The sequence below is a fragment of the Corvus brachyrhynchos genome, unplaced genomic scaffold (genome assembly GCF_000691975.1).
Source record: "Corvus brachyrhynchos isolate BGI_N302 unplaced genomic scaffold, ASM69197v1 scaffold101, whole genome shotgun sequence".
Classification (NCBI taxonomy): domain Eukaryota; kingdom Metazoa; phylum Chordata; class Aves; order Passeriformes; family Corvidae; genus Corvus; species Corvus brachyrhynchos.
The window spans coordinates 2753961-2769158 of NW_008237239.1; the positions used below are offsets into that span (position 1 = coordinate 2753961).

Here is a 15198-nt window from a genome sequence, read left to right on the forward strand (position 1 = left end):
CTTTTCTTCCAAGTGAAATTGCAAAGACAGTAGGGAGAGAGATGATGTTTTATTGTAGTAACAGTGAGATGAGGTAGTGATTTTAAGCAAAACATGACACAGGGAGAAAGACAAGAAACAAGAGATGAAGTTTGTTCTTGGACTCTAGCATGCAGTTACTGTGAGCAGCCTGATGAGTGTCATGGGCGTAACAGCAAATCTTCTATTTCGGTTTGTGCAGGGTTGCAGGAACATTCTTGATAGCTTGGACAGAAATCACCGAGTGTTAATGTTTATATTTTCCAACAAGTAGCAGTGAGAGTAAGTAGATGGGGAAACATCACGTGATACTGAGGGCTGTGATTTATCCCAGAACAGCTCAGGTTTTTCATTTGTACGTTGGTTGGGAGGGTTTTTTGGTGTGTGTTTGGGGGGGGGTGTTTGTGTTTAGTTTTTTTTTTCATTTTTTTCTGTTTCAAGAACCTTTGTGAAGACCTTCTCAAAAGTAGTGAAGAAACCCAGATATGTTGTCTCAGGCAAATCATTTCTTCCCTACTTCCCTATTCCTTTAAAGAATTTTTATCAGGGAAGCATGATACTGCTCTGCAAATGCTGTTTTGACTCTTCTGTGTGATACTTGAATTGCTGATGTGCCTGATAATTCTTTTTATTGTAAATTTTTACTATCTGCTTGGTATGGGTTTATCTGCAATCTCTTGAATCCTCCTAGAGTATTTAAAACCAAAATTGACTTCAGCAGTGCATGCCTTTTAAATATGTGAATTCCTTCGGAACTCCTGGGTGAATGGTAACAAACAATGAGCACTCCTAAATGTAAATTTTGTTGTTTCTTTGCAAAAATTGCTTCAGTCCGAGCATGCTTCTCAAGCTCTATTCCACAGACAAACACTCCTGTGTGTGTGAGTTTTCCCAGTGTTCTCTGTAGTAAACTAAGATGCAGAGATAGCTTAAGATGCAAAAGGGAAACACGAGGAAGATCAGGCTACAGTACAAAAATAATCTCTTGACTTTTTCAGCTTACTAACAGGTTTCCTTTGGTTTTGATATGTTTGAAGAAAATACTGGTTCCTCCAGCAATATGCTCCTCTAAATTCTTCATAGATGCCAATAATATTAACTGTATTTCTGAAGCATTTACTGTTTCTCCTTTTGGACACACTTCCCAATTCCGAAGTTTGCTTTATATAAGAATTGTTCCAGGATTTTTTTTAGATCTCCAGTGATGTAATGTTCTTTTTTAACATTTTAAGAAGTTCTCATGATATTTGCATTCTGTCCTTTCAGCTGCTGCTTTTATTGCCAGCATCTTCATGGTCACAAAGCTCCCCTTGCTGAAATTACAGTGATTTTTTTTTTTTTTCCTGGCTGTGAGGTTTTTTTTTTGTTCATGAAAATGTGTAATTTGAGTGCATTGATAGTCCTGTTGTAGAAGATACTTCTGCAGTTGTGTCGTTCCCAGTTTATTTGACCCTTAAGATTTCTGTAATGCATCACACAGGTCCCTTGTCTGCATGACCTCTCTGTTACCCTCTTTTGATCAGATGCTGCATTAATCCCTGGATGTCTTTTTACTGATTTCCATGAGGTTCCTATTGTTTCTAAAATCAGACATTTCAGTTCACCTGTCCTCTTTTGGTTTTAAGATTTCTACAATTTGCATTAATCTGCTTGCTTATTTTTATGCTTTGCTTAAAACTTTTTGTTATTTTTCCATAGTTTTCTGTATGATTATTGTGCAGTTCTACCTCTTTTGGAAATGCAGTGTTTGATTTAATTGCTAGTAGATGAGTCATCCTGCTCCTTCTGTTTTAAATATTTGTTGGCTTTCCCCAAGTCTGTAGTGTAGTCTTCTAGATTTTTATGAATAATGTGGCATTTTTATGTGATCACTTTTCAGAGCCAAATTGCATCTGTTTAGTATAAAGGTTTTTTTTTCTTCTCATAGTAACTTAATTTTAGAACTCTTTGACAGTATATATTGTTAAAAGGAATTTAATTTCAGGAAGAGTTTTGAATCCATGCATAGACTATTTACTATCATAAGTGTTAGAAGTGTTAAGTTTTGCATCAATGCTCTGCACAGGTTTCAGTTGTGTACATGTTTTTAGATAAATATGAGGCTGTTATGTAAAACAAACCATTAAACACCTAGAAAAAATGCTGTGTTTATACTGAAATTGATTCCTTCCTTTCACATCCTTCCTCTAGCTTTCCTTCCTAAAAATCCTTTGGTTTTTATAATTTTCTGTAGCAGGCTACAGCAATCTCTGCTGAAGGAAAAACCTCCTCATTTAATCTCTACTGTAAATGGATTTGGCACTTGAATTTTTCCTGTGGGAACAAATTAGATTAAGCAGGAGTTTCATCATTCACAGGTGTATTTGGAGAGTGTATTTTTGTCTGTGACTGCTGGTGTACTTGACTTATATTTAGTTATTTAGTTTTAATCTCCCAGATTGCTCAGAACTATTTCTTAGATAAGCAGCAAGGTAACTGGGTGGGCTGTGTTGAACGTGCTCTACTTGTGTGTAGAGAAATCTTAAAGCTGGAATTTTGGAAATGCACTAATACTGGCCTTGTGACTTTGGAACTTTTTGAAATGAACCAGTGTTCTGATATGAACAGTGAGCTCTGAGCATTTCAGATGTTCTTTTAAAAAATCTTTCATCCTTTTTTTTGTAGAGTGTGGTGGGTTGACCTTGGCTGGATGGATGACAGGTGCCCACCAAGCTGCTTCCCTCCTCAGCAGGATGGCTGGGAGAAAATAAGATGGGAAAAAATGTGTGGGTCAAGATAAAGGCAGTTGAATAAAAGCAAAGGATGTGTGGGGAAGCACAGGAAGACAAAAGATGTATTCTCCACTTCCCATCAGCAGAAGATCTCTAGCCACTTCCTGGGGAGCAGGGCTTGGGGACACTTAGCAGTTGCTCCAGAAGATAAATATTGTAACAAGAAATGCCCCTCCTCCGTATTTCTCTTAGCTTCTACTGCTGAGCACATGTCATGTGATGGGGAATATCCCTGGAGTCAGCTGTCCTGGCTGTCTGTCCTCTCAGGATCCTGCTCAGCCCCAGCCCACTGGTGAGGAGGGAATGTGGAGACAGCCTTGCTGCTGGGCCAGCACTGCTCAGCAGCAGCCAAAACACTGGGCTGTTATCAACGCCTTTCTGGCTACCAAGGCTTAGTGCAGCACAACCAGGGCAGCTGGGAGAGAATTAACTCCAGCTCAGGCAGGCCCAGTTCATGGGAAAGTGCTACAGATTATTGCTAAAACTTTAAATTTCAGCCAGCACTCCTTCAGTTCTATTTTCTCACAGTTGCAAGTATATTAGAATTACCTTTTCTCGAGTGACCTCTAACCCTATGTACAAGGAAATAACATAATCCAGCCTGTCAAACATATGGGAAGTGTTAAAGGTTATACCACATAACCTTTCTAAATCTCTTCAGCTGAGAAGCCGAACAGCAGCTACACACTCCTGATGTAGGTGCATTGTCCAGGCAGACACATTCACTCATGTGGTGCTGGTGCATTTCTCAGCTTTTAGCATATCTGTAAATACTTTTGTCCTCCTTGAGCCTTGTGTAAATCTTTTGAAGACAGTGCCAGGCACTGGGAGTCCAGAGTGACCTGTGTGGCATCAAAGTTTCTGCCTGCCTGGAGACAGTCCAGGGAAAAGCACTGAAGCAGAACCATGTAAGTTGGACAGGAGAAGGTGGCATTTGAGGTAAACATGTTTCTAATGGAGTTAGGTGTGTTCATACCTATGGAAATGATGGGATGTGGGTTCTTTCTGCAGGTATCTGTTCATAATGGAAACACTATTAAGACTTGGTATGGGATCTGTTAGGTGAAGTTGGGTCTCTGCAGTTTCATAACCTTTACATCCTGAAATTGTATCTTTTTGTCAGTGTAACCTTGTTCCTTTCAGTGTATATTACTTACAAGGTCAAGGTTGAAATGTTGAAGCAATGGTCTGGTTTTTTTCTTGCTGTTGCTTCATTGCTGCAGACTGGTGAATTTGATTCTCTTGCAATCTGGGGTTTTTTTCCTGCTTTCCCTGCTTAATATATACAAAATTTTTAAGAAAATATTCTAAATTACAGCACTTTTTTAATATAAAAATTGTTCTTTTTTCTTTCTAATAAGGTAGGAAGTAAGCCTAACTCAAATAAAATATTTTCCTGCCTTAATCCTTATATTTATATATCTGTTCTTATCTGAAAGACTTAGACTAGGCTGTCCAGCACATCTGCTTAAGTTTTGTTTTGAAAGCATGGAAATCTTATATTGTATAACAAGTGATTTGATTAAGTAAACAACTTTCTTTTTTAAGCCTTCATAGGTTTTTAGCTTTTACGTCCTTAGTTATTGCCTCCCTGTTGCATGTACTAGCTATCCATACTTTTCTTTGGGAAAAAGTTACTTGATGTCCAATGTATTGTTACCCATGACACAAGATGTTAATACAGAAGAGAATAGACCTCAAGCTCCAATTCAGTTTCATAGATCTTGACTGTGAGTTTTATGTATTAAATTTCATAATCTTGATTTGTATTTCCCCACTGTGCCATCCCCAGCTTCTGGGTATTTTTGTGTGCGTGGTGAGAGAAGACCAGAACTGAGTAGGATGATTGGAGTTTATAGATGACCTAGCTAGGGGGATTGGCATTTTCCTGCTGTGTGGCATTTACCTTGGATGTAACCCACAACTGCAAATTAATCTAATACAGCAGCTGAACTATTCCAGAATGTTGTTATTTTGTGGTCTTCTGTATTCTTGTACATAAGTATTAAAGAGCAGAACTTTTTTTTTCCCCATATGAACCTGATCTTTGTGGTGGTCATGATTTTTAGTTTTGTGTTACCGCCTGAAAAATATTACTACTGCAGTTAGTACTTGCATATTTTATTTTTAAAATTAATGTATTTTCTTTATAGGTTTGATCCTTTTCACAGTAACTACTGTGTTTGAAGTAAATGTTGTGAGAAATCATGTTTTCAATTACTTTCAGTTCTCGTATTTTTGTTCTGATGCCTCTTGACCATTGTTACTAGTGAAGTCACCTGTGAGTGGGTTAATAATACAGTTATAATTAGAGTTTCAGTAATTTAATTTAGCTGGTAAAACAATTTTGAAGCAAGACTAACAGTACTTTAATCACTTTAGACAACTAAGAGTTTTGAGAGTAAAATTGTGGATATTTTAAAAGAAATTGATTGTAAAAGCAACTTTATGCGTGGGCTCTAGGTGGCAGAATTGTCCCACGTTCATGAAATTCACAGCCGTGGGGACTTCAAGAACAAATTGAAAAAGGAAAGGTGTGCCAGGCTAATAGCAACTGGTGTCCTCATTAGTCCTTCAGATGGAGCAGGAGGGTGGGTTTGGAGTGGCTGTGCACAAATGTCATGGTACAGCTTGAGTGCTCAAACTCCACCCAGGACTGACTTCCTTAGTAAAACTGGGCAGGCTCTTTCATTGCTGCATTATTACTACTGCAAACATTTTGAATGTAGCATTTAAAAGAAAGATGGGCCAGCTTTTAAAAATTGTATTTATACTGAGCAATAATAAATCTTGTTTTTTCTATATGTACCTTGCATTCGACAAAAAATATGTAGAATAAAGCATTATGTTTCCTGAAAGAATATTTAGGTCAGCTATAAAGTAATCCCTTAAACACTACTCTAACATAACTATTAAAAAATTATGTATTTCCACATGCTGCATTCATAGGAGAAATAAACTAGGATTATGTATCAAGGAGATTTTTGATATTTTATGCTGTGCTGTATCTTCAGGCTGTTACAGTGTGGCTCTTCTTTCACACTCCTGAATTAACATTTCTGATTAAAAGTTTCAGTTGTCTTTCATAGAATATTCTTGCTATAAAAATTTAGTGAAGGTAACATGGAACAAGGGAGAATTGGACTTTTTTCTGAAAACAAAGTCCACGAATATACAGGGAGCTGTACAGGGAGCATAGGCCACAGCTATACAGGGAGCAAATATACTCATAGCTATGTTTTCAGTTCAGCTTTAGTAATACACAGTTAACTTTTTGAGTGGAACATAAAGAAATTCCCAGAGTAACTTCTAGTGAAAGGAGTGTCTGATTTTTATTTTTTTTTCCCCCAACAGTTAGTAACAAGTTCAATTTTATCAACAGTTTTTTATAGGCTCCCTAATCTGAAGCTTGACAAAGTCATCATGTGCTCTGCTTTCAGTTGTTTAGCAATATATATTCTCATACTGTAATGTGAATTTCTTAAACTACCATTGTCCTGAAAGCAGGGTCACAAACACCTTTTTATTCATGTGGTAGTTTAAACAATCTCCTGTGTGGCAGTGTGCTTGTTGTGTGCCCCAGCATGGCTTGTCCAGCTCCAAAGTGTGCAGAGAACAGTTTGAGGGGCACCATGAGTGTCTGCAGTTGTGAATTACAAGAGCAGGGAGGACAGAAAATCAGCTTCAAAGTTGGTGAACAGTTTGCAAATTGAAGATACATATTCTGAGGCATAGGAGAGTGATGCCTTAAATGATTTTTTACTTTTTGATTTGAATTCCAGATTTAAATATGTGCTTTAAATTTAGATGTGCAAAATATTTTCTTTTAAATATACAGTTTATCACTTCATGTTCCTTATGAGCAATGTTTTAATTTCTGCTGTACTTTCATGAGGCCATCTGAATACTGTTTGCATTTTTCATGTCATGCCATATATAGGAATTACTGAAAATGTGTTATGGGAATATTGCCTTTTTGGAAAGCATCATGCCTTTCAGTCTGTCAGTGGCTGTAAAGGATTTAGCAGTATGTCTGAGCACATCAAGCAAATGTGTAAAGAAATGTAGTTGGGGCTCAATTCTTCCTTCTCCAGCCCTGCTCTAAGTTTGGACAATGTTTACAGCATTCTGCAGCTCTTGGTTTTCCTGGGAAGCATGTATGTCCAACAAATCCTTATTGTTGGTTCCAGTAAGATTTTATTTGAGTTTATATGGTTTTTCTTAGGCTCCTCTCTCTCGGTAGTGAAACACCAGAATGTATATTAAAACTTGGTTACAACTTAGCTATAGGAAAGTTTTGAAGCACTGTAAGCCATATTGTGTAACAGTGCATATGCTTCTAGTTTTACATGTTAGATTTAAGGTTTTATTTTTGTCTGATGATTGAGATGAAGTGTACTTTTCTTCAACTTTTTTCCTCTAGAATTGTTTTCTATGAAGCTGAAACCAATGTTTATCCTTGATGATCACTATTAGAAGAAATATTTATTTATTTTTGCTAGCATGATAAAGCTGCTGTCGTGACTAGAAGTCTTTGTTAGTGAACATTAGGGTTACGGTGAGCTACAGAAATTAAAGACTGTGATTTTTTAGCATAAACTGTGATATATTGAGATGGAAGCATTTTTATTACAAAAGGAATTTAGTTAGCGATGTGACTTCATTAAGCCTTCCTCATCAGAGCAGTCTGATCTGACTGGCCCTGAGATTTCTCCACAAACATCCCGGCATTAAATTACCACTAGCAATAGTAACTTGACTTAGTGTATGTTAGTCACTGTGTCGGCAAGGGATAGAGCATCTGTGCAGAGAAACAAATATTTTGATGTTTGGGGTTTTTTTCCCTCTTCTCTTCTGCTCTGTCCCCCAGATGAGAAGTTTTTGGTAGTAAAAATGTTGCACTTGATTATTAAGTTTAACTAAATCTAGGGCAGAAGCTAAGGGATATTCATATTCTGATCTCTGAAGGGATGAACAATGAAAACCTAGCTGTCTGCAATTCTGCAGGGCTTTACAAATCAGCTGGTACCTGCAGTGGACTTCCTGCTCAATCATTTTTCTGTCACAGTAATATAATCCCACATCCCTGACCAAGCCAGTGAGCAGCAAGAAGATGATGTTAGTTTGAGTGCTTGTTAAAACACTGCTGGTTCTCTCCTGTTCCAAACAGACATTGGTTGTGGCCTTGGGGGACTTGCATTTTCATGCTGTGGAAAAAAGACATCAGCAAGAACACTTCTAATTCCATGCTTATTAGTGGCTTGTTTTCAGCAGATGGGAGAAAGAATCCTGTGGGTTTTTTTTACCTGAGTTTGGTCCAGGATGTGCAATTTAAGGCTATTAAAGTCCCATATGTTTAAAGGCCTTTGAAAAATTCACAATTTGAAGTTCAAACTCACTTGAAGACTATGTTAACTGTAGGTTTTATGAGTACAATACAGATGTGAGAGTTGGTTGTAACATCCTTGTGACTGGGAGCTGTGGCTTCTGTGTGGACTGTGTCACTCTTATAACATTACTCCTGTTGTTAATTAGTTCCTTCTTGTGAGTTTCAGAAGATGGAGTAGCCTTGTTTCCTAGAGACAGTGTGTGAATAAGCACAGCAATGACAAGAACTGTGACTGATAGATATGCTGCCCAGGCCACAGTTTGGGAGCAATCTGAATTTGCAGTGAAGGCCTGTAGTTTAGACTTTGGGTATCCTCATATAATTGATATGTGTATGGCTTGCAGCTCTTGAAAGGTTTTTTCCCTGGGATTTTTCTGACTGAAAAGAACTTAAAATACAGTTTTGTGTGAGTTCTTTCAGACTGTGTCAAAAGAACCTGTTTGCTCAAGGGATGGCTTTGCCTTTGTAAGTGGTTTCTGGTCGTCTTCCAGTTCCTGCCTGGCCAGCTTGACAAGGTGCTCACTGAGGTCAAGTGAGCAGAATTAGGGAAGCTTTGCAGTACAACTCTCTCTAAGTGATTTCTACAAAATTGACCCCAGAAGTCTTTGTTTTGTAATTCATGTGTTTGTTTCATGATGTCAGTGGTGTTAACTTCAGTGTTAGTATACAATACTCTGGACAGTGTAAGCATTTTGTGAATACTTTATATTATTCTGAACCAGTTAAAAAAAAAAAAGCTGTCTTCCTTAATTGATAAAAGATTTCTTTTACTGATGAACCATTACTGAAAATTGACATCAGTGACAGACATTGTGTACACTTTGCAGTTTATAGATTACAAGTGCTTTGAGAAGAATTTGGTTTACCATGTGGTGTAATGAAGCCAGTTAGATTTAGCAGGTGTGGGCCTTAAAGAATAAGGGGTAACAATGATGCCTTAAAACCCTGTTAATGTTTGGATCCTGTCACTGAAAAGGGGTCAGAAATCATTTATTTAGAACATTGGTGCACCAGTGTTGGTTTTCGGTGAAATTTAAGTTCACCAAACGGTGTCTTCCACCTGGGTGGTTGTTATGTGAGATGCACACGGTCATCAAGGTTCACAGATATCTAATGTCTTTTTCAGAACTTTGCCAAGAATATTTTTGCAATTCTTCAATCAGTTAAAGCCAGAGAAGAAGGCCGAGCACCTGAGCAAAGACCTGCACCAAACACAGCACCAACGGTAAGAGCAGTGCTTGGCTGAACACGAGGGCTGGGACACCAAAAGTGAGAGCACAGTGTCTTCTCAGTATTACATACACAGTTGGTTTTGGTTTGTTTCCAAAAAATGCATGTTTTTCAAGCATAACTTCACAGCTATTCTTTGACTTAAGTTGCATTTATTGGTATTTAAAGAGTTGAATATATTAGTTTAATTTGTTCAATATGCTCTTGTTACCGAGAGATTAATCTGCTAGTGCCAGCTTCTGCATCTATCAAGCACTAGCCATGTGCTGCATCTATTTGCAAAAAATGTATTCGATGAGACTGCTGCCATTTCAGATGAAATGTTTTGCTGCTTTTCTGACAGATACGGTAGCAAATGTTTAAGAATCTGGAGCATGACTCACGAGTGAGAACAGCTCGAACCAGCTTTCTTTTGCTTGTAATAAATCAGGACAGACTTAGAGCTGTATTGTTCAATGCTATCTAGGTATTAGACAGGATTTGTTTAGAGTTGTGGTGTTTACTATTGTGTTCTATTAAACCTAATGTATCTTCGAACATGGTGGTAGTCTGCTCTAAAAGCTGTTTAATCATACTTGGTTTTGTTTTTGCTGCTACTGCATTTAACAAAGAACTAAATTTAAATAGCAAGATGAATTCCAACATGTAAATATTTGCTTTGTGTTGAATTTCTTAAATTGTGCATGGCATTATTCAAATGTCCCACTCAGAGTAGTTGTGAATACATAACTAAGCCATCCACAAAAATGACTGAATTGGTATTGAATGTGCCTCTAGATTGGTGCTTTTTAAAAAGTTTTTTCCCAGAATGCTTTTTTTACTCAAAATTTGTTTTTATTTATTTTATTTAGCAAAATTTTGTCTTAATCAGGCTGACAAGGGAAATTTTGTGTGGCTGAAGCCTTAATCATGAATTGTCAGTTGATACTCTTTTCCTCGCTAATTCTTTAAGTATAACAAAAAGTCAGTGATTTCACTACACATAGAGATTTTAGTAATGTAGTTTGTTCCTCTTATTTTAGTTTTGCCTCAGGTTGTTCACTTTGCATTCAGTACTAAAGTCTGTGTCTGTAAGATTGTAAGTGGATGTTGAATGGAAACATCAGAAGTTTTCAAATGCATTCAAACTCATACAAAAATGAACTGGTTTTATCCTCTTGAGTAGTTCTGAGTAACTCTTCATGAAATTCAAAAACCATCCAATACATTTTTAGTATGTTTTACAAATGTTATTTAACCTGTTTTAGGATCCAACTTTACGAAATAAGCAACCTATTCCAGCTGCCTACAACAGATACGATCAGGAAAGATTTAAAGGCAAAGAGGGTAAGTTGATTGCTATGCTTTTTTCAAAAGAAAAAAAAATTGAGAACCAAAACTGACAAGTCATACTAGGGCATTTTCTCTGCTATTATTTTACAAACCTATGAAAAGACAACAAAGAGCTCTAACTATGCCTAAAGGTAACTTTCCAAGTAATAAAATCCAAAAGTATTATTTCTTAGAAATTATTTCTACCTCTTAGGAAGCAAACTGAAAGCTTAAAACCAGAACTTCCTTGGGGAGGAAAAGATTTGTATGGGGAAGATAGTATGCAATTAATAAAAAAGCACAAGTGCAAGGATGACTGTCAGGTGTGTAACATGAAATAGATTCCCTATCCTCAAACAGTCACTGTTACCCTAAAAGTTGCCTCCAGTAATTCCAAGTAAATATTATCTAGTTGTGTGTATTTAAATTAAAAAACAAACTGGGAACTGCAGTGCAAAACACAAGCACCCTCCTGGAGAGGAGATGGAAACAATCTACAATATTGAAGAATTCTCACCAGTTTTAAAACATGGTGAACATTGAACTTGAGTGATGATTTGTCTTCCTAATGCAATTTTTCTCCTGTCCCCATTGCTTTTTTTATCTTGTTTTTAGCACAAGTTCAGTTACTTCACTTTCATGTCTTGCTGTGGTTTTATTTTGCAATCTTGTGTTTGTTGTGCTTGGATGGTTTTGTGCTTCTTGCAGAAGGTCATGCGAATTTTGTTACGCTTCTGAATTGCCTCTCCTGGTTCTCAAATAGTCATTTTCCTCTTTAATAAAACTTCCCGTATATGTTTTTAAGGGCTTTCTATTCGGCTGCAAGGACTTACATGCTGCTAAATGCCATTTTAAACTCAAAGTGAACAATTCAGCTTGCATTTTTTTAGAGTATTTGGCTTCCTCCAAGTTATTACCATTTTTTGTTCAGGAAAATCGTAGCCAACTCATCTCTGAAATGATTTAAATAAAAAGAAAGTTTTGTAAAGCTGCATTTACATGTGAATATATCCTTTATGGGGATGTTTGTTTGTGTATGAAACTTCCTATGGGAAATTGGGTCAGATATTGTATTATATCCTCTTGAAGTCTATTCCCTGTTGGCCTCAATACGCTTATATTTCAGTGCAGTGGTTTTATTTACTATTGCTCATTGTGAGTTGCATGGTGGGATGGAGAAAAAAGCCAAAGCAGGATGTTTGGTAGCTTTTTCAGCAATGAAAAATAATCCAAAGTAGCTTCCATGAAGAATTAATTGTTGCAAGAAAAGCCAAGGGAATTTGGGAAAGAAAGGAACACAAAATATAGAGCTAAACCAATCCTTCCATGAATATTTTTACTAGTCCTTACTCAGTGTCCTTCTGTTAATATCTTAAACCTTCAAAACTCATTTATTTGCCAAGCAGTTTCCCTTTTAATACCATTTCCTGTTAAGATTTAAAAGTAGTAAATATCTAAACTGGACAGTGTGAAATGATAAAAAGCAGAGCAAGGAATTAATAGGCAAGTGTAAGAGTTCAAATGTACCACAGCCTGTAATTCATTGTGGGCTCTTTTACAACAAGAAGCTCAGGTACAGTGATGGTCTGAGTCCTCCTAGCTGCCAAATGACATGGTTCTGGTCAGGAACCCTGCAGGCAGCATCTGTCCTGAACAGGTGGGTGGATTTCTTGCTTATACCACATGTGTGTGGTTCAGGAGGGAACAGGAAATAACAGGTTTTGCATGGCAGGAATGAAGAACCCAGAAGAGTTTGTGGAGCAGCTCATCAGTGCGAGCTTAATGTAGACACTTCTGAGCAGAAAGCAGAGATGAGATCAGATGACTGGCAGAGAAAAAAAGATTGTCTGTAATTAGCAGTGGTGAGAAATCCATTTCAATGTTGTGTGATTCTGAGAATGTGGTGTTGGGGCTTCTCTTGGTGCTGAAATGGGGTTGACTGGACTGCAGCTCTTGTTCCAGTTGAAAGGCTCCTTTGTGATGTGGTGATATTCTACCTGCCTAACTCACTGTCACACTCCATTCTAGAGTGTGTTTATCTGCCTTAACTTTCTGGTTATATTTGGTTTAGTCACACAAAGTTAATTTTGTATTTCAGGTTTCTAGGTATATTTAAAGAAATACATAGGTTAAGAATAGCAGTGGTGTAATACCAAGTTAGCTAAGTGTAGGCTAGCATTGGAAATAAAAACAAGGTGTTGGAAAGAAGGTATTTTAAATGTGAGGTTGACTTATGAAAGGTATTGGTACATCACTTATGGAAGTTACATAGAATTAGTAATTAACACCTGGATTTCTTAGGAGGGGACCTAGAGATATTTGAGATCTTCTTCAGCTTCAAATTAACTTCAGCAAATAGCAAAGATCTCATTTACTTCTAGGGTATTCTATTGTAAAACTATTAAATTGTAGTGTAACTGGAACTCCCAGTGCAGGTGGTTTTCATGTCATAATTAGGCATTAATGCACTGGTAATGTCATTTGCTTAAAACTGAACGATGCACATCACTTGCAGCTCTGTCACAAATGACCTCATTCCTTATGGAATTTTTTATTTAGTTGCCCTCAAAATGAAGCTGTGGCTTCCAAATATTCAGTGTAGAAGTGAGATTACAAGCAGAAATAGTCATCAATAAAAATAAAATAAGGCATTTTTTGTTCATTAAATTCTGTTTTTTTACAATAAGTCTGGTAAGAACTTGGAATTACACATGTTTATGGAAAGGTTGCAGTATTGGGACTTTTGGGAAAGAAGTCTGAAGGAAAAGAAAGATGATAAAAAGAAAAAAAAAATAATCAAAGGGTAATAACTTGCAGTCTTTATGCCACTGTATCCACATTTATTAGTAATGATGGATAACACCTAAGATGAAGTTGAATCCTAAAGATTTCTTCTGTTCTGAAGGGTTTCCACACCTTGCCCTCTGTGACTGCCTGTGGTTGGCTACAAATTGTGGAAGGCAGGATGGCTTGTAGCAATGGGCACAGTGCTGGCTTTGGCTAAAGGTTGAAACAAAGCCAAAAGACAATGTGTCTAGGCTTTTTTCTTTGTGTCTCACCTGTTTGCTCTTTCCTCAGAGGTACTGAAATCCTAAGAAGGGTTCACAGTAGTCCTCTTCTAGTTGCAGCAGGATTGTGGCATATTGCCTATATTCAGTTTTGTATGATACTACAGTATTTAAAGTTTAGGCAGCAAACAGGTGAACGGTTTTTCTTTGAATATTTGTGTGCTTTAATACACAATTTTTTCATTAGCTGTCTTGTCCTTAGCATAAGAAATTCGAAGTTTGTCGAGCTAAGAGGGTAAATTTAGGAATTTTAACATGCATTAAGTAAACTGTTGAGTTGCAGCCAAATTTCTCTGCTTCTTGTGATGGATCATTATTTCTGATGCAGTGTATCAGGATGCCTCTCTGGTTCACTGACTTAAAATTTTCATGCCAGATGGGACAGGCTTTGCTACTAGAGTGGTTTAATAGTCAGTGTGAGGGGGTGGTAATTGTGCTGTTCTTGAAGAGCAAACAATGAGTTCCACGTGCAGTCAGTAGAACTGCTCAGCAGCCCAGGGGCAGCGCTTGCTCACCTTTTGTCCAGCGGGGGTCTTGGTCCTGCAGCTTTGGTCAGGCAGGACAGAGAAACCTTTCCTTTGACATTCTTCAAGTTCTGTGATGCGTTAGAATGTTGTTTGCAGTAGGAATTGCACATCCTGGATATTTCCACATGGGAAGTGGAAGAACGCGTTGCTGGGCAGTGCACCCATCCTGCCCAACTGCTCAAATGTTTTTGAGGTGAGGAGGTGAACTCCTTGCAAACACTTTACTTGGGTGCTGTTTCCTTCTTGTTGCTTTGGTTTCTTTCATGCTGGCAGTTAGTGATGGTATCTTCTCTTCAGCAACACAGAGCTCCATCCTGTGCTAAACTTTCTCTGCTTTTACCTTGGTAAATTCCTTTCCTTCATATTACTCCCTCGAGTAGTTTTTTTACACTTTATTAATGTGCATCTTTACAATTGGGGATATTTTTTCAAACTGCAGTCTGTCCTACCTTCTTGAGCAACATAATTTTAAAATCTTTTTCAGGATTTAAAAATCGTGTGCTCAAATGTCGTTTGATGCTTAGGAGCTTACTTTGTGTCCTCTCCTGTGTGCCTTAATGTTTGATATTTAAATACACGTTATTGATACATATATTTTGGATGCTATACTTTGTTTTTCCCCCATTTTCTTGGGTGGCTTTACCTGAGATGATCCTTTTCCTGTGCTTGCTTGTTCTGTAATTTCAAAGTGTGCAGGAGTGCTGGGATGGTCGTCTCGAAGATACAACATTTTTGTGACCCATTGAGTGCATCCCTCAGTATGGATGGCAAAGTCAAGTTTCCCTGTGCTGTTCCAAGGTTAGGTCTTTAAGGCTTATTCCAGGAGCATTCCTGTTGTTCTCAAAGTTTCAGCATAGTAGAAGCCAATTGTTAATACTTCCCCC

The 15198-nt window shown here is 37.5% G+C and overlaps 1 protein-coding gene across 1 annotated transcript in view; it reads left to right on the forward strand.

Annotated features, from left to right (window-relative positions):
• Nucleotides 1–15198, forward strand: part of CDC73 (cell division cycle 73) — a gene marked incomplete at its 5' end in the record, with an annotated part of 96734 nt that overhangs the window by 5722 nt on the left and 75814 nt on the right. Inside the window, 2 exons of the mRNA XM_008630458.2 lie at nt 9305–9403; nt 10656–10734. Coding sequence (XP_008628680.1) covers nt 9305–9403; nt 10656–10734 — 178 coding nt within the window. The remainder of the gene's footprint in view (nt 1–9304; nt 9404–10655; nt 10735–15198) is intronic.